Source organism: Sphaeramia orbicularis, chromosome 19 (assembly GCF_902148855.1).
Source record: "Sphaeramia orbicularis chromosome 19, fSphaOr1.1, whole genome shotgun sequence".
NCBI lineage: Eukaryota > Metazoa > Chordata > Actinopteri > Kurtiformes > Apogonidae > Sphaeramia > Sphaeramia orbicularis.
In genome coordinates this window covers 39,217,133-39,236,832 of record NC_043975.1, presented here as the reverse complement: position 1 = coordinate 39,236,832, position 19,700 = coordinate 39,217,133, and the positions used below count along the sequence as shown (strand labels likewise).

The 19,700-nt window shown below is 38.5% G+C and overlaps 1 protein-coding gene across 3 annotated transcripts; it reads left to right on the top strand.

Moving 5' to 3' along the window:
* Nucleotides 1–836: 836 nt before the first annotated feature.
* On the top strand, nt 837–19,444 carry LOC115439543 (transmembrane protein 184B-like). 3 transcript variants are annotated; one of them, XM_030163395.1, is made up of 10 exons: nt 838–1,100; nt 1,183–1,232; nt 3,546–3,779; nt 5,247–5,412; nt 14,277–14,367; nt 14,465–14,632; nt 15,414–15,583; nt 16,168–16,362; nt 16,560–16,586; nt 18,201–18,430. In XM_030163395.1, the coding sequence occupies exons 3-10, from the start codon at nt 3,546–3,548 to the stop codon at nt 18,428–18,430; spliced, it is 1,281 nt and encodes a 426-aa protein (XP_030019255.1). In that variant the 5' UTR covers nt 838–1,100; nt 1,183–1,232. The 3 variants fall into 3 exon arrangements, with proteins under 3 accessions (XP_030019257.1, XP_030019255.1, XP_030019256.1); XM_030163397.1 differs by lacking the exon at nt 16,560–16,586 and having other exon boundaries at nt 837–1,100; nt 18,201–19,444; XM_030163396.1 differs by lacking the exons at nt 838–1,100; nt 1,183–1,232 and adding an exon at nt 18,474–19,444 and having other exon boundaries at nt 18,201–18,440.
* The last annotated feature ends 256 nt before the right edge of the window (nt 19,445–19,700 follow it).

The following is a 19,700-nucleotide window of genomic DNA, read 5'->3' as shown; positions in this document are numbered from 1 at the left end:
TTAAATCAGTTGCCTGCTGTGGTGATGAGTAAATTAATTAATAAATACAGTTTGCTAATGAAGTAATAAATGGAGGGAAAAAGAGGATTGAATTCTCGAAAAGATATTCAATAAATTCCCAAATTATTTAATCACTTAAACAACAGTCAAGTCTAAAGACCCTCAGCCTAACTGTTGACCTAACAATCCAACGATCAGTTAATATCAGGTAACTTAATATAGTTAATGTTAACTGAAACCACACATCACTTTTAAATCCTCTTTTCAATGGGGACAAAAAGCAGGCAATATATGATGTGATTGTATATCCCTATGATTGCATATAAGTGTAATTTTAATTCATATTTGTAGGGAATATGCTGTTAATTTTAACTGACCACAAGGCTATTACATGATGATAGAATTAGGAAAAAAAAAAAAAACTCCTTTAATTGACTGCATCCTGTATGCTTTAAGCACATTATTCAGGACGCTACGCAAAACAAATACTTATTACTGTGTTTCCTGCTGAAGTCTTCTAATTACGTAGTAGGACAGGAAGCCGTGGACAACACGCAAAAAAACATTTGTCAGTGTGTGGGAGCAGCGTTCACCTTGTTTTGTTCAAAACCCACATCCACGTACTGCAAACCCAGAATAGACTAGCGCATGCGCCCTTTTAGAGACGCGAACCCGGCCAACTTCCGGATATTAATGGTCTTCAGCGTGTGATTGGTTTAGCCGGCTCGTCCTCGCAGAATGGGCGGAGTTAGCCTGATCTACAGTAATCCGGTAGGGATTGGTTTGAACTCAGTGGAGTGGAGAAAAAGGAGAGATACCAAGTTTTAATGTTTTAGCGTAGAAAACAGACAGTTTCTTAATAAAATGTATGAAGAAGCGCTTAAAAAGAAACAAGATAAGACAAACCTTTTTTGAAATATGACCAGCAAACTTTCTGGGTAAGTTTTTGGGGGGAGACGTTAAGATTGACGGGGCTGTCCGTTATGTTCAACATGGATGTCCAGGGAGCAACGGTGAGGCTTTGAAGAAGAATTAAGGTCGTTTCTCGGTTATTTTTGGTCGAGAATTCTTCTGACGGACCTAAGCAGGATTCAGAGTAGGTGAGTCTCCTCCCTACGGTATTTGGCTTCACACTAGCACTTGTTTTCTCGACTAATACAAGTATTTCTTGCTCCATTTCAGGCTTAAATCTAGGTTTGTGTGTGAACCCTTGAGACAGACCAATACAAAAGGTGAGTGTTGGCAATATCTGCTATTTGTAGTTGATTTTGTCGCATGTTTCCATGTTGTTCCGACTCGTGGTATCAGATTTTCCCTCAAAAGACTGCATTAATTAAAAGTAGCACCATAAAGGCATTGTTATGGGAGTAAGACAGACAAAAATGTTAAATTAATTTAAATGCAGGCGAATAAACCAAGTGTTGTTGTTATTACAGCCTCTATGATAATCCTGCTGGTTCTCACCCATATCATTACCCATATGAATTATAAACACCCCCGTCTGCCCCAGTTGCCCCTTCCCATCTGTTGCTTTGCTTTATTCCTGACCCCCTGCCTCTCTAATACATTATTCTACTGTGTTGTGTGTGTGCGGACCCCCCCAGTTTGACCTTTTTGCCTCTCAAATGAAGCACACAGATGTCCCTTTGCAGCACAGCAGCATCATTCCAGTATTGTGTGTGTATGTTTGTCGATGTGTGGCTGCTGATGCCTTCACTTCTTCCTGTTGGTGTGTGGATGTGCTGATGGTTCGCAAAACAATACAAATGACCTGCTGTGTCACACACACACACACACACAAGACTGATATTTACGACAGAGAAAAATCATAACTGCTCTCTGTCTGCCTCTCTAAAAACACAAAACCAAGTAATTTGTTTAATTGACTCCCTTAATTAAACAGATATACACGATTGGACACCTTCTGTGTGCCTCTTTCTTCATAAATTCCCACTAGTTTCAATTTATGCTGTGTTTTAAAGTTTTAGAACCTTTTATTATTGGCTCTGGGTGATTGCATTTGCATCAGTACTCATTTTGCCCACATAAATATCATCAACATTCGTCTGCCTCAGCTGAGTCTTGACTTATCAGAGAATGCAAAAGAACAAATGCACCCTGAGAACACATCTGTGACAAACCACATCTTACATAATATATCCTCTAGCCATTTTAGCTTCTGTCATCTTCAGGAGCTGGAAGTGGATGCAGCGGGCATATATGACATCTTTTAATTTGTCCTCACCTACAACTGTTCCCGCTGTTGATTCTGTGAGTGACTCGCTAATCAGATATGAGCAGATCTGTAGAAGAAAATACTAATGGTCAAACAAATCAGCTTCAGATATCAGCTTTTGTTGTCAACACTGCAAATCAGCAACTCCCCCTCCCTTTCTATATTTATTTTAACGCCATGTTAGAAACTTGTAAGTCTGTTTTGCACCAATGTTTTAAACATACAAAAGCATACAATGACATAAATGATATGCATAAATAGTGTAATCCAAAACATGGCTTTACTTACTTGCCTGTTGTAAACTTGGGAAAACCTCACTCAGTCAAACAAGTCTGTGAGTTGTTGAACTGATAAAATGTCTTTTCTCTCCAGAGTTCAACTCAGATAACATTGTACAAACATTGCTGACACATTTGCTAGGGTTCAGTATTAATTCTCTAATGGCCTTCCTATCCCAGATCATTACATAGCATTGATAAATCACAGTTGGATCTATATTCAGAGTTTATCATTACTAGTGGAAATACATACTTTATGAATGGTGTCACAACACAGGTGTACTGTTTGTTGTGTGTTTCAGTGAGTTTCAAGTGCAGACAAAGAGTGACTTCATGTTAGAAGTGCTAGCAACATGGCTGTTTCCATATTAGTACTACAAAAACTCCTGATCTAATCAAGATTTGCAATCCCATAACTCAGGGTTTTATGTTATTATATTTTTTTTTTTTTTTTTTCAGGCATGCAAGGTGCAAGTCCATCATCTAGTTGAACAACTTCATCTAGTTATCCCTGTACAAATGTCTTTCATTTTTATGTAATCAAATAAGACAAGATACTGTTAGCATTGGTTATGGTACTCTATATGCTCAACAGTAATGGAAAACTTGATGTATCTTTGAAAAACAACCTGATTTTATCTACTTTTTGTGCAGGAAGTTGTGCACTACAAATCCATAACACCACTGCTAACTAAGCTCTTTTTCTAGGATAACTGACATGCTCACTTGAGACTGACCTTGTCTTTACCAATCTCCACTCTTTCCAGGATCAAAGCCAGTTTCTGTAATTAATTTTAGCTGCAGCAGGCAATCCTAATTCTTAAGCTCTGTGTCTAACTCTATTCTTATTGATTTTATTCTGAGACTAATATATATGCAAGACCAAACTGTGTTAGCTTGTTAAGATTGCTTTAATCATTTTAATTGATTGATAATTTTCTTACTGACGAGCCTTTTTACATGCAGATCAAATTAAATTATTGCCAGTGACACAAAATCTTGACCATCCCTGTACTCTGTCTTGAGTTCAGATGTTAAGACTGTGGAGGCGAGACGTGCCCCTATCAGAAAGGTTGGGTGAAGACTCTCCTCTAGCAGCAGCGCCCAGTTCTTCATCCACAGCATCACCTATGGGTCCCAACATCTCATGGCTTCCTGAAGCACCACTGCTAGGTCAGGAGCAGCCTATCTTCCTCATGACTCCTGCAGCACAGGCTGTGTCTGGTTTCTTTGTATGGACTGCACTCATCCTCACCTGTCACCAGGTAACGTCTTTGACGCCGGACTTCCACACAGCTGTTTATTCAATATAGTCATCAAAATTCTACCAAAATATTAATCCCCTGCTTCCCTAAATAGTATACACAGGGTTTGTGCAGGGCCATTAAAAGTTAAAATCCCATAATCTGATTTCAAGCCATAAAATTTCTGAAATATGATTTAGACAGGGTTTAAAATTGATTGGATTTAGTGCTTGGCTGAATCCTGTGGAAGCAAAATGCTCAAATTATAAACTTTAGCAATAAAAGCTTTCAAGTCACATGGGGAGTCGGAAAGCTATAAAGCTACCATTATTTAAACAACAGCAAATTCCTGCTGTCACCCAAAATTGTTCTGTATTCACATTGGGAGAATCGTCAATGCACAGGTTGCCTGTGTAGTCTTTAAAAGATTTTACATTTATCTTGTTGAAACTTGTATATGCTCCTCACATTTTTGCTTTTCTTTTCCTCAAAGAAACATCAATATATGCATAGATTTATGACAGACAAGGGAAAGATTTGATTGACTAAGTCCTCACTCAGGTGTAAAATGATTTAACAGGCATGTGTGTCAGTGCACGTTATCTAATATACAGGCGATCTGATCTTGTTAACACACACACATCTACACACACACACACATCTGCTCAGCTGTGGGAAGGGCAGGAGTTGCTGGGCTACATCTCAGCAGGTGTTGTAATACAGAGCATGTGTACACAAAAACACATGCACAAAGGTGAAACTTGATCTAGGTGGATGAAAAGGCCTGTATGAATCTGTGAATCTGAAAACACAGTATGTGGTTTCCTCATACCAGTGAGATGATGTCAGGAGATGTATTGATTTTTACGGTTCATATTAACAGACTCTGTCCAACCACTGACTAAAAACACACTGGGCTAAACCGGATTAATTTTATTGATCAGATTTCCTTCCTCTCTTAATTTGTTTTAACACTATGTTGCCACCTATCCTGTAGGTCACCTGTCTTCTTGTCTTTTACCTTGCTGTGACATCAACCCATACTTTTAGGTATATATGTTTTCAAGAGACGTTTTTGTATTTAATTTGTTTAATATACTAGAATATTAAAAGTAATGTTCAGATATGTTCCTTTCAAACTGGCATGACTTGTGACAGCAGATTCCTGTTCTGCAGTACATGAAGCACAGAATGAAAATTACAATACATGACATAACATTAAATTAACAAACAGTAAACAATGGCATTGATTGAGGAGACAACTTGAGTGGAGTGAGTAAACCAGTGTAGTGTATGAGACATGAATCAGTGACGGTGGGTGTGTCCCTCTGTCTGAAAATGATTATAACCCTGTTTAAAGAGTGTAACAGAGGTTTGTACAGATTATTAGATAATAAGGCTCAGCTTTTTGCAGTTTGGACATTTTCACTGGTTGCTCATTAATTTATCAAATGTTTTGTTTTTCTGCTTTTTGTCTCCGTGTTCCAGATCTATATGCATCTACGTTTCTATAGCTCACCAAGAGAGCAGCGTCACATTGTGAGGATCCTCTTCATCGTTCCAATTTACGCCTTCGATTCCTGGCTCAGCCTGCTCTTCTTCACCAACGACCAGTACTACGTTTACTTCGACACAGTCAGGGACTGCTATGAGGGTAAAGGTTTTTTTCTTTTACCTTGCTGCACGCTGATGCTTAGTTTATGATGATGATGTCAATGCCTCACTATTTATCAAATTACACTGGAGATGAACAATCTGTCCATCAGTCTTAATGGATTATTACTACACCCACGCTAAGACTTTATCTGCAAATTACCCCCTCACCTTCATTGTTTTCTATTTTTTCTGCGGCATACTGAATCTGATTTGGTTCGTTCATTCAGATCAGATGGAATAAGTCATACTTTTGTCACTAGTTTTCTTGTCATTTTGGCAATAATTTATTTATCCTTCTTTCACTTGTCTTTATGTTTACATCTTACTGTAAACATATTTAACGTACCAGAGACACACTCCAAAAGAAATATGTGGTAGTGTCGTTACAGTGCTTTATTTATATAGAATAAAGAATTTTATTAATTCAACGGGTGTGCCATTTCCATTATTAAGGATGACATGAAGTTATTTGTTATAGCAGGGAATTAAAACAAGATTTCTTCCTTTTCTTCATATTAAGTAAAGTATACTTTTGAACATTGGTTTGTGGATTCTACTATTGCTTTATTTTTTTGATATCTTTAAGTATCATTGTTATGTTACTAGCTTTTTTTTTTTTTTTTAAATAGTTGATTCTGGAATCTTATCCTGAATAGTTTGTATGGTTATCCACAAATACAGGCATGTTTTACATTTTATTATTATTATCATTACATTTTGACCTAATGAAGAGCGAGGTGGAATTGAAATGTTGCCACTGAGTAGGTGTGCAGCAGCGGTGGCTGCTCGTCTTTCAAAGAGGGGAAGCTCATTGTCGGCTTACATAAAAAAAAAAAAAAAAACAGTCAAGTTATTTAAACATAAATTCGGCCCTCCGTTCCTTTTTAAGAAAATGGTCAGTGACCTTATCGTAGCAACTAAACAAGAAAACGTTGAAATTATGTTAAATTGAAACAAGGAAGTACAATGAATGTGTTTATTTACAGTGCAAGAAATGAACAAGTAATTTTGTAGTGGTTTCTCTCTTGATTTCACAAGCAGAATGCGCGATGGTATTAAACTGAACTCTGTCAAGTGAAGGAGTATATCTCAAAATAGCTGTCAATCAAATTGGAATCAGCCTTTCGACGGATCCTCCAATCAGCATGTGAAAGCTCGGCATCCAGCCCAGCCAAGGTCCGCCCACAGCTCCATTCACCCCCAGAGATGCCGAGCGGCCGGGGGCGGGACAACATCGTGGCATTTATCCAATTACCGTCCAGTTTGAGGCAATGAAAAAAACTGTTCCATGAAGTCCCATTGAAGTCCATGGACGCTGGGCTTCTACGGGCAAATGCACTGATTGTAGATTGTATGAGAAAACAGCGCAATGGGAATGTAACAGAAGTTAACAACATCAAGTCCGTTGATTTGTGATAAAGCTGATTCTGAACGAACTCATCTGTGAGATGAACGTGTTCTAACACATTTGTAAACACAACCGTACATATTTGACCATTTAATTTTCATAATTTTAGGTCCTTGAGAAATCGCCTCTGGTGTGCAGACAGTAGCTTTAGTAGTGTTGTGACTGTGCGTGTAGGGGCTTACTGCTCACTATGAAAGAATTCATCCTATTCAATATGAACTCTGATTTTGTGAACTCTTAAACATTGTGGGTGATGAAAATACATCTGATTCTCTTCATGGTCTGAATTGGCAACTATTTTTAATTTCTTGACTTGGCAGATGGCAATGAAAGCATAAGGCTGGCTGTTTTTCTCCTTGGCCACAGTCAGCTGTGACGTTCAGGATACAATTATGGCTTGGGTGTCATTTCCTGCGTCACTTAAATGATGATGTTGCATACAGATATGTATCAGAGGTTCTCTATATATGGTTTAGGCAGGAAGTGTACATAGTAAGTTAGATCCCTCCAACAAACAGATGGCTGTTTTTGTTATTTCTTTTTCCTTCTTTTTTTGTCTAATCCCCACCAGTTTCATTTTTTTCACACTTTTATCCAAATTTGTAACATCAGCACCCCACCATCCCCTCCTCAATCATCTGGTTCACTCCTTCTCTTCTACCTCTTGGCCTCCCTCCTTTTTTCCTCCCCTTTTTCATACGGTTGCTGAGCCCTGCCCAGATCTTTCCTAAGCAAGGATGACCAACCTGTTGCATGGCAACTGTGCTCACAAATCTTCTCATCTACCAGACTGGCTGTATCGGATAGAGTTTCTCTCAACCAACCTTGCTGCAGAGTTGTCATTCCCATTGTCTGTAGGCCTACTGTATCACCGTGGCAACTGGCGCTAGCTGATTGGGGGGGGGGGTCCTTAGAGAGAAGTGAGGAACAAATTGGTAAACAGCTGAGGCACACACTTGGAGCTATTTGAAGCAGATCAACCCATTCCCATCAGCCACCTCTGTGTTGAGTCTGGCATTCGACTGGCATGTATGGCATAATCTCAACCCAGAGTGTCCTCACACAGACGTCTGGCGTCTGCAGTAAAATCATGAAATAGACAGTGACAGAAATCAAGTGTGTTTGGGTGGAGCAGAGGTTGGAGGACAGTGAGAGAGAGGGAGTAAGTTATCTGCAAGTAGCTGATGTAATACAAGTCGCTGCAGGCAGAGATACTGCAACACACATTTGTGATCCTCCTACATGCAAACACACACTGAGCCTCATGCAACCAAATCCTTAATTGCAGATACGTCAAACCATCCAAGTCTTTTGCATGACAAAAACTATTTGATCTTACATTGGAGAGGAGTGGCAGATTATTTGTTTTTAGCATAGGTTACATTCTGTAAACATATATAAGACAGGGGTGTCAAACTCATTTTAGATCAGGGGCCACATACAGCCCAACATGAGCTGAAGTGGGCTGGATCAGTCAAAACGGTAAAACAGTAAAAACATAATAATATAGAAATATTATCAACTCCAATCTCCACTTCCATTCCACTTACTTCTCTTGGGACAATTCAGGTTGTTCATATTTGTTCAGGTTATTCACATTTTTTCTGAAAGGATAGTTTGTATAACATTAACATTTTCATGTAATTACCTCCGCCAAGGAGGTTATGTTTTTGCCAGGGTTTGTTTGTCTGTCTGTCTGTTTGTTTGTCTGTCCGTTAGTGTGCAACATAACTCAAAAAGTTATGGACAGATTTTGATGAAATTTTCAGGGTTTGTTGGAAATGGGATAAGGAAGAAATGATTAAATTTTGGTGGTGATCGGGGGTGGGGGGGCCCACGGGGGGGGCCACTGATCAGCCTTGGCGGAGGTCTGCGCTCTCCGAGTGCTTCTAGTTTAACTTTTTTACACCAAAATACAGAGGAACATTTTGGAGTTGTCAGTATTTATAGGTTTTCATGATAGTATTTTACTGAATGACCTACTTGAGATTGAATTGGGCTGAATTTGGCCTCTGAACTAAAATCATTGTTCATATCTTTAGTGTAATTTTTTGCATTTCACAAATTCATCCCATGGATTGGATTGGAACCTTTTGGCAGGTCGGTTTTGGCCCATGGGCATATGCTTGACACCGTTGATATAAGGGGAAGTGTTGTGTTATGTGCAAATACTATGGCACAAGGTCAAGAGTTTGAAAGACAGCACCAAAAAGACTTCAAGAAGAAAAGGATTATCTTTATGGCGCCCTTGTTGCCCACCTGATTGCATGCCACATTAAAGATTTGCCACACAAAGACAGTGCATTGCAATTGTATGAAACAGTTTACTTCCTGTCTCCTTAGTGAGCATAGTCAGGAGGCTTAAGAACTTTGCATCAATGAATAAATGGAATAACAATACATTTGATGTTTTTAGTGGTAGTTTTTACAGTTCATTTTTATTGTAATTATTTTCCCCTTAATTTTCCAACTCATTTTTTATTCTCCTTTAGATGACTTTTGTGTTATCAGAGCTTCCGACAGTGTGGTGTTCAAATTCTGATAACTGTCTATTTTTCTATGGTAGTGAACTGGGTTCAGATCTGGTTTAGGTCCTGCCCTGCTTTTTCTATCTCTTCCTCCTGGGTCACTTTCACAATAGAATAAAAATATCAAATACAAAGCAAAGTTATAGGAAGAAACCCTGTAGTGGCAAAACATTTGTGATGCTATAAATGCCATGTTGGCAAAGACACACAGTAAGTGAAAGAGCAGAAGGAGGTAGCAAATGGCCCTAATAATTCATGAATTAATTGGAAGGATGGAAGAACAGAACACAGTTTCATTTTCTATTGGGATTTTGCTATCACTTTGGCTAGCACATCACCCAACTTGTGACAAACATGTTAAGTGCATATATATTCCCTTCTTTCTTGTGTCTGTTTGCTCATGCAAAATGAAATGCGATTAATATAGATTAAATATATATATATATATATAAATAAGTGTGTGTGTATAGATAGATAGATAGATAGATAGATATAGATATAGATATTATACTCACACACTTACAGTTAAGTGATACACACCCAGTGTTGTCACCTGATTCTACCTCACACAAACACCTCCTCTGAATGCGTGTGTATGCTTGAACATAAAGGTCCTCGGGGGTTAACAGGATTATCTAGGAGGTGTTTTTATGAGCTTGGTCGCTCTGCTCTCTCACTAAAGCAGCACTGAGGAACGATAATCCACTTGGTCACAAGAGACAGCAACAGTCAGGTGAAAGGAAGTCACACAGGAAAAGGTGTTTTTGTGGAGTTTTGTCCTGTTGAACCAGTCTGAGATTTCTTATGTAAAGTTGTGTCTGGAGAGTGGGGTCATTGCAAGCAAAAGTCTGCATCAGACTGTCGTAAGGACAGGACTGAGGTTGGGTTAGGTTACATGGGTTGTGAACTATAGGGGGAGTCAGGGAGGACTGGGCTCCCATGAAAATGTGATTTGTGAATTTTATGATTCAGCAGCCATTTTTTTAGTTTGTTATACTTGAGGAGAACGGAACGAGATGAGATGAAAGGAGAGGATCAAAGTGAAGCATAACGCTGTAGCTAACAATTATTTTCATTGTCAATTAATCTGTTGATTTAATTAATTTGTTACATGGTGAAAAGCTGATGTCATCCTATGCCTTGTTTGCATCACAAGCCAAAGATATTAATTTTACTTAAACAGAGATTCCTCTGTTTAAGTAAAGAAAGAAAACCATAAAGACCAGCTCTAAATGTGAAGCACCATGAGAGAACTTTTGTTATGATGTGACACTATATAAATACATTTGATTTGATTATGAGTCACCAAAATAGTTTTTGATTAATAGTCAGAACTAATAAGTTCATTGTTGCAGCTCTATTGTGACTCGAGCTGGGGACTTGCCATAGATAAAATCTACATCTAATGCTTTATAAGATGAATCTGATCATGTTTTCAGAAACATAAGTCAATAAACATAGAATAGTATTTAATTTTCATTTCTTTTCCTGGCCAAGGATGTACTATTTATTAAGATCTTGATTTGCTTTTTTTTCCTCTTAAAAAAAAAACTAGAATATTTACACATTTACAGCATCTCCTCTTTATCCATGCCTCTGTGGTGCTAAAATATGCTCAGCAGTGGCTTATTTTCATGTGTTATTATTAAGACTTAGTAAGAATAAGAAAGCTTTATTAATAGTTGTTATTGTGTTTTATTGTTAATTGTGTCATGTATGTGTTTTATGTTGTTTGGACTTTGTATGGCTGCTACCTTGGCCAGGTCTCCCTTGCAAAAGAGATTCCTAATCTCAATGGGACTTACTGGTTAAATAAAGTTTAAATAAAATAACTAAAATTAATAGGAAAAATGAAAAATAGAAGTAAAATCAAGTACTGTGTAAATGTTTTATGTGAAAAAAAGTGAGCCTCCCTCACAGCTAGCGATATAGTTCACACACTATGTGATCATGTTTGAAGCTCAGGTCTTTTGAAATTAGGACTTAAGACAAACTGTTCAATATCACTCATGATATTGTGTGTGTGATCTCTCCAAACTCACACATATGCCGATACTACTCTCCTTAGGAGGTTCTTGCTATGACTTAACTCACGCTATAGGGTTCACTTGTGTTCGACTCTGCATAAATACCTAGTTGTAGTACCTCTTTGTATGTGTTGGCCTTTGCAAGTGAAATCTGCAAACTGAAATCTGGTTCAGCTGCACAGATCTAGTCTGAGTCCCAGCAGGGGAGATAACAAAATGTCTTCTCTCTCCTGGTGTTCATTCATCTTCATCTTTTTATCCTGAATGTGTGGCCTCATGAGATAATGCACAAGTACACACAAAAACATAGGTCGTCTCCATTATGTGTCTTTTTACTTCTGTCTTTTGCAGGAAGGTTTCTGTAGTAAATGTATAGCTTTGAGACCCTTTTTATCACTTAAATTGACCTGACAGTATGTTATCTGGTCTTATGTTTTATTTAGACTGTGCATAACCATCAATGAATAGTGCTGTACAGATAAATCCACAGGTTCTCTAGATGTGGTAGTTTTTATGCTGTTGTGTATTTATGCATGCTGTACTGCATTTGTCCAGTAGTCACTGCCAATGCATTCTGGCCATCGCAACATAATTGTAAGGCTATTGTATTCCAAAATTACTAATATCTCCCAAAATATTGGTCCTATCGAGTTGCCATTTTCGCTAGTCTCTTTCTTGACCAGAAATACATTAATAAGTATGCCAAACTGCAGCAGTCAGCTCTTTCCGGATTTTGTGTGAATCCCCGGACACGTACACATGCACGCACACAGAGGCCACTTGGCTTTTACAATACAGATGGCCCTTATTGTGTTTTGTATTAAAATCTAAAGTAACAGAAAACAATGTATTCATAGTTACCTTATATAGTCTTTGAAAGGGCTTTACATCATTACTGTATGAGTTCATCACATTCACATTACTTGATGATTTCACTAAGCTTACTGGTGTAACACACAGATTAGGAAGAAATTATAATGGCCTTCATTTTGTTTTAGACTTTTACACAGGACTGAACATGATGGTTTATTGCTAGTCACTGCCGTCCTGTGTCTGTATCTGCTGACCTCCGGTCTGATCGGAGTCTGCATAGAATGGTCTGTCAGGAGGGGGACGTTAACGGGCAGGGTCTGACCGGGGACCGGCAGACTGGAACCGGGCCACAGTAAGAACCAGACCAACCTTGTTAGTGTGTGATCACTGGTTCTCCTGTTGTGTCCCTGTGGTTCCATTGTCCTAGATCCACCACACCACCCCATTTGCGGCTGTGAATGGACTCCTCTGCAGGCCACCTGTAAGCCCATTGTAATTTTAAACACAACTAAAAACTCAAAAAGTACTGATCTTATCAATAAGCTGTTTTTGTCTGTCTGGTCCTTGACCCAAAACACGTAAGTACTCCACAAGGCAAAGGCTAGTTCTCTCCAGTTTTTCAGTTATAAAGCAAATACACATACATGTATGCACACACACAGAGGCCACTTGGCTTTTATAAAATAGATTATTATGTGCTCTGATTGTTCATCATTTTAGTAATAATGAATAATGAGTATGTTTTATGCTTTGGTGCTGTCCTACTCATCATTACATGGGGCAGCTGTGGCTCAGTTGGTAGAGCGAGTCATCCAATGAATCTTGGCTCCAACTGTCCACATGTCAAAGTGTCCTTGGGCAAGACACTGAACCCGAAATTGCTCCCAGTAGGGAGCAGTGCCTTGCATGGCAGCAGCCACCCACTGGTGTATGAGTGTATGTGTGAATGGGTGAATGTGAGGCTTTGTAAAGTGCTTTGGGCACCAAGAAGGTATAGGTGTAGAAAATGCGCTATAAGTGCAGTCCATTTACCATTTTACATGACCTTACCAAAATCGCAGTCAGTTGAAAAGATCATAAATAAGACAACGTTTTTGTGAAATATGTTTCCATGCAGATGTGTTAAGAGCAATTTGCATGATAGGAAGTGTGTGGTGGGACAGTGGGTGACACTCTTATTCTCACTGCTGTTTGTCTGTGTATGTGGTGTTTTTGAACCTTTTTCTCCCGGTCACACATTTTTAGTTGCACTCGGGTTCAGGTCAAGCTTAAGCCCCTCCATGAGATGTTTTTATTGAGAAGTGACAACATTTTTTTTCTGCTGTTTAATTGTTTTTTAGAAAAGTGACTAAAAGTCACATAACAAAAGGTTAAAGGTTAAAGCAATGCAAACTGGACCTTCCTGAATGTCTTAGGCTTCTGTGGTAATCAATATGAATGAATTACACATGTTCATAAAGTCTCTTTACAATTTAACAAATGTATTACAAAAGTAAATGAATAGATAAATCTGTGAAAATTATTTCAAAATGAAAAGTAGATATCGGTAGTTTTTGCCTCATTTAATACACCTCTATATGGGCGCCATTAGTTGCATGAAGCACATCAAGACGTTACTTGATTTCTTGCCATGTTCACAATAGCATAGCCTCACCAATGGTGGAAATGGCATCAGTGATCTTTTGCTTCAGGTTGTTGATGCCCCATGTCTTTGTTCGATACACAATATCTTTAACATAACCCCATAGAAAGAAATCCAGGGGAGTGATATCTGATGATGGTGGCCAGGGAATTGGGCCATCTCTTCCAATCCGCCGGTCTAGAAATGTTTGATTTAGGAACCCACCAACATGCAGTCCCCAGTGTGGTGGTGCACTATCTAACTGGAAAATGATGGTTGGCTGAAGGTCATCCAGTTGTGGTGCTACATATTCAGTCAAAAAGTTAAGGTAAACATTTGCAGTAATTGATCTCTTGTTGAAAAAAATGGACTTGAAAAGAGACGTTGTGGACACACTGTATATGTCTGGTTGCTACCCTTTTTAATTGTGCTGCTGCTCTTTTCTCTGTTCCTCTTTCTCTCCAGCATTTGTGATTTACAACTTTCTGAGTCTGTGCTACGAATATCTGGGAGGAGAGAGTACCATTATGTCTGAGATTCGAGGGAAATCCATTGAGTAAGCACCACATTGGAGAGTTTCAAGGGTAGAAACCTGTGTGTGGGTGTGTTTTCACTTTCCTTGCTTTACCTGTGCATGTGTTTCATTCCATCAGGTCGAGTTGTATGTACGGCACCTGCTGCCTCAGAGGAAAGGCCTACTCCATTGGCTTTCTCCGCTTCTGCAAGCAGGCCACGCTCCAGTTCTGTGTGGTCAAACCGCTCATGGCCATCATCACCGTTATCCTTCAGGCCTATGGCAAATACAAAGATGGAGATTTCAAGTAAGTGCTATGAAAACAAGCAGACAGACCCCGAAGGACACCTGATGTGTGGGTTGTATGTCTTCTGATCAGTGGAGTGGAGGTTGTTACAGTGCCTCCCTTTCAGCCCAGTACGCTGCAAAAACTCCCCCAACTAGACCTGTCACAATAATTAAGTTTCATTTAATGGTTAATCATCATACAAATAATTGAAATTTACAGTTTAATTGTACAATGCTATTCTTTTCATACCACTAGTGTAGTATAAGCTATAACACATGAGTAAAACTAGGCTTCGGAAAAGTCTTAATACCTTAAACATATATGCAGATTGAAATGAACGATACAACATTAAAAAACAGATCAAATCCCAAATAGATGTGGAAATAGTTTTTGTTAGTTTGATTTCAATATATTGCAGAATATTATGAAAATGACTGCAGTGCGTTAAAGTTAGATCAAACTTGCAACTGTATACTTAACTTTAGAATCTTGTTCACCTTGAGTCAATAAATGTTTAATTTAAGTTAAATTGCTGTCAGACCCAGCAGCAAAGATGACTCAAATTTAGAAAACATCCACAAGAACTTCTGTATTATTATTTAAAATTTTAGATTAATTGCTTTTCCCAGACTACTCATCACCTCCTCATGTAATCATTTCAATTGAGATTTTAATCTCTGGAAATTTAGCCATTGCAACAATACATAATCAGAATGAAACCACATTTAAACGACCTCCAAAATCCATACCAGCTCTGCTAACGGTGTCCTTTCTGTCCTGATTTTTTTTTTCTCTCCAGTGTGGCTAGCGGTTACCTGTACGTGACCATCATCTACAACATCTCTGTCAGCTTGTCCCTCTATGCCCTATTCCTGTTCTACTTCGCCACCAGGGAGCTGCTCAGCCCTTACAGCCCCATGCTCAAGTTCTTCATGGTCAAGTCGGTCATCTTCCTCTCCTTCTGGCAGGGTATGGGCGTGAAATTTACAGTTATCGATTATATACATTCTGAAAATGAATGCTTAGACAAAAGCAGCAAAACCTTAGTCTTTGTAAGCACAGCTCAAATACCAGCACCTCAAGTACTAAAATATTTGCTGCTTTGCATTTGTTTGTGAATCTGCAACGCACTTAGAAAACACTTTTTTCCAAATTGTAATACATACTAGCAACAAACATTAGCATGTAGAGTCATTCAGATGGTGCACTGGAGTTTTAGTGTATTTTACACAGTAAGATTGTATTAAGTCCTATGATGTACATGGCAAAGAAAAAGCTTTTCTGTTCTGTGAAATGTGTGTAATGTATTAGAACAGTCTTTGATAGAAGCCCGTATGAGAAAAGTAAAATTTATACAAAGTACTTACTTAGCGGAGTTTCATCTGGTGTGTGAATCAATTTGTTGTTTAAAAAAAAACAGTCAATTTCTCTGTGTTGTATCTTTGTTTGCTTATTTATAGAGGATAGAGTAAGTGATCTTAAAGTGCAATATGGACACAGTCATATCTTACTGTAGTGATTCTTTTTACTACTATCATTGTGTTTGTGATCAGGCATGCTTCTGGCCATCCTGGAAAAGTGCGGGGCCATCCCTCAGATCAACTCTGTGGAGGTGTCTGTCGGCGAAGGGACAGTTGCTGCCGGTTACCAGAACTTCATCATCTGCATTGAGATGTTTTTTGCAGCACTAGCCCTGCGACATGCTTTCACCTACAAAGTATACATGGACAAAAGCCTCGATCTGCAAGGTGAGAAGAAAGACAGAAGGGCTGGAAGTTGTGATGTTTAACACTAGAACATGCATGCATTCTAACATTTTAATCACTTAAGATCAGATCCTGATCAATTCTTGTGTTTTTAGTGTTTTCCTGTAGCCGATGCACTCTTCTATCACTATTACTCACATTTTCCACACTTCCTTTCTCTTTCTCGCTGCATCATAAAGGACCTGCTCCTACGTATGGACAGTTTGGTAGGTTATATACTAACAAGAGTAATTTCACAATCCCTTTAGCTAGCATTGTTTCCATAGATAATTTAAGTGTCCTTTTTTGGTGGCGTTGCTTACCTGCAAACAGGGCTGGGCAATATTGTCAATATTCTGATTTAAAAAAAAAAAAAACTAAAAAAAATAATTATCATAATAGATATTATATTCTTTTCGTCCTAAATGAAAGTTGAACAAGCCAGATGATATTGTGTAGTTTAAGATTATTCATGAAAGTCATAACAAGGCTAAATCAGTGTTAAAAAACAAAAACCTTAATATGTTGAATATGTGCACATAACAGAAAAGATACAAGTCAAAAACAACATAAAATGTGTACAGTACTGTGTGAAAGTTATTCTCCTAGATGTGTGGGACCTACATTTATTGCATGCATTTACATGGACATACTTTTATGTATCAGTCTCTTTGTTAAGATATAGCAGGAAAACACAGAACAAACTGTGTATGTATGCACAGTGATAAGGCACAAATAAAATTCTGAACTAAATTATTTGTATGAGCAAAGGTTAGCATTTAGTGTGGCCTTTATTTGCATTTCATACATCTTGGGTCTCGGGCCGACACTCTTAAAGTTTTCTGAAGTAAATTTTAAGAGTTCTTCTTAAGAATTTTTTCATTCTTTCCTCCATCTCCTGATCCCATAGAGCTCCTGTAAAGTTCTCATTTTTTAATGTATGTATTTCCTGTATATTCTGCTTGTACATAATGTATTGATACAGAGACTGAGAAATACATGAATGGAGATCATAACTTTACTGCAACAACAAACCAAATGATGGCCTAAGACTGCATAGTATTGTATCTAGACAAAAATACAATAGCAAAATAAATGAGACAAAAATGATATAAAAGATGATACAAGCTGAAAACGACACAAAATGTAAGAAGACTAAAACAACAAAAGATGTACGCAAAGGATGTAAAAGAAGAAACAAGATTGATTTTGTGATTTGCTGCTTATTTTATACATTTTTATTTGAAATGTGTGAAAGTCGGTGTGATCTGAGTTCTTATTCAGCTAAAACACTTGATTCAGTGTAAACTAGTATAGAGGAAAGGAAATTAATGATGTTTATTCTATTAATATCAGCTGTGTTTTATCGTCCAGCCCTAGCTGCAGTTGTTTTTATTTGATGTCATTCCTCTAGCTCTGACATTACAGACTTTTCATTTCCCTTTTTACTGTCCCTCCCTGCTTGTATCCATCTGAAACTCTGTACAATCGCCCCATTCTTCCTCCTCTGCCTCCATCCCACTTGCTTGTCTTGATGTTAAACATCCTAAATCACTGCTGCTCATTCCTCTTCGCCTCTCTATTTCTATATCCTTGTCTTCTCTTCCCACTCCACTCTGTTTTTCTTCCACTAAATCACTCCTCGTCCTTTCTTCCCTTCTTTCTCTGCTGAATCTCCATAAATCCACTTTCCTTTAATGTCTCCTCTTGCTGTTTTTCCTTCCTCACTTTTCTTTACTCTCCTCTAAATCACCCCATGCCTTTATGTTCTTCCTCTTCCTTCTCTTCCACCTCCTCTTCCTGACCTCTAATTCTCCTGTCCTGTTTGCCGCCTCCTGTAGGACGCTGCGCCCCCATGAAGAGCATCTCCAGCAGCCTAAAGGAGACCATGAACCCTGGGGACATGGTCCAGGACGCCATCCACAACTTCTCCCCAGCCTACCAGCAGTACACGCAGCAGGCCACTCTGGAGCAGGGGGCGCCGCAACCCGTTGGCCGCACCCACAGCACCATTGGTACCCGAGGGGACACAGAGAAGACACTCTTGCTCAGCTCTGATGATGAATTCTAGAGCAAAAAGAGAACAAGTCATTTTGGTGTTAAACCACTAGGCTGTTTTGAGTCACTCTTGTACATACTGAATCATACGTGACTTTATTTTTGGCTCGGGTTGAAATTGCATAATTTAGCCCGTCATGTTTTCCTGTTTCACTGCAGTCATGTTATTTAATTTTTTTGTTCTGGTTTTGGTTGGACTCATGGCTCTGTTCAAACATTTTAATGCCAAAACTGGAAAAACCTGGATGAGATAATTAAGTTTCTAACTCTGCCTTTCCTGGTTTATGGTTGGATTTTAAGGGACAGCATTAGTAGCAACAAGGGAAGCAATTTACAAACAGCAGTTGATGTCGGTTTTACCGATATTGGTGAAGCCGAACAGAGCGAGGCAGAGCAGATTCTAGATTACACAGCACATCTGCTCCAGCAGTGCAGTGAAGGGCAGCGGCAGCGCAGTCAGGCAGGATTACACTGGTGTAATTGGGGCGTTATTTGTCCAACAGCCGGGATTAATGCCTGTGCTGGTTCACACAGGGCATCAAACCTCCACAGACCACAATGTAGGTTAACTGGATTGAAGGGAAACAGCAGAGGAATATAGGTTAGAGCTAACATCAAACTCCACTTTTCAACATCAGAATTAAAGCTCAGCTCTTTTCAGACACACAGGGTTTTCTCTACTGGTATAAGACTGAGGCTTCACCAGCAACAAAACTGAAGAAACAGAAGATCTCTGGGGAGATTCCTCAATCACTTTGGACAGAAAAGATATTAGCCTCAACAGAATGTGTTTCTACATGGAAATAAGATTTTTTTAAAGTAAAAAGTGTCTGTTATTCACCAAGTCACATATTGAGTTTATTGGTGATCATATTCACTATGCACTTCATTGAGCTGTTCCCTAAAATTTTACAAAAATGTGCAGATTTTAAAGATTAAAGTATCTGCAGCACCTCAGCCCAAAAAATAAACCCAGAGGAAATCCCAGGATGCATCTGAATTCAGCTCTATCTACTGATATTTAAAGAAAAAAAGAAATGTATTCACTATATATGAAAATAGAAATAGATATATAGTCAATGATGTAAGAGCTCACTGACTAAAATTTGGAACTGATCAGCGGTAAAAATGAAACTGTGTTTTGAGACTTTAAAATAACTACCAACACAAAATTTTAACTCCTTTCATCTAACTCAAAGAAATTACAGATCAGTAATATTTCAACAACATTTATGGTGCCAGTTTTAACACTCAGATGAAGGGATTCTAAATAATGGCTACAG

What these genes read in the sequence shown, in the direction of transcription:
- LOC115439543 (XM_030163396.1), top strand. Translation starts at nt 3,546, where the DNA reads ATGTTAAGACTGTGGAGGCGAGACGTGCCCCTATCAGAAAGGTTGGGT. An exon ending in TACAAAGATGGAGATTTCAA is followed by an intron (nt 14,633 to 15,413) that starts GTAAGTGCTATG and finishes TTTTCTCTCCAG; the next exon opens with TGTGGCTAGCGGTTACCTGT. An exon ending in CTTCCTCTCCTTCTGGCAGG is followed by an intron (nt 15,584 to 16,167) that starts GTATGGGCGTGA and finishes GTTTGTGATCAG; the next exon opens with GCATGCTTCTGGCCATCCTG.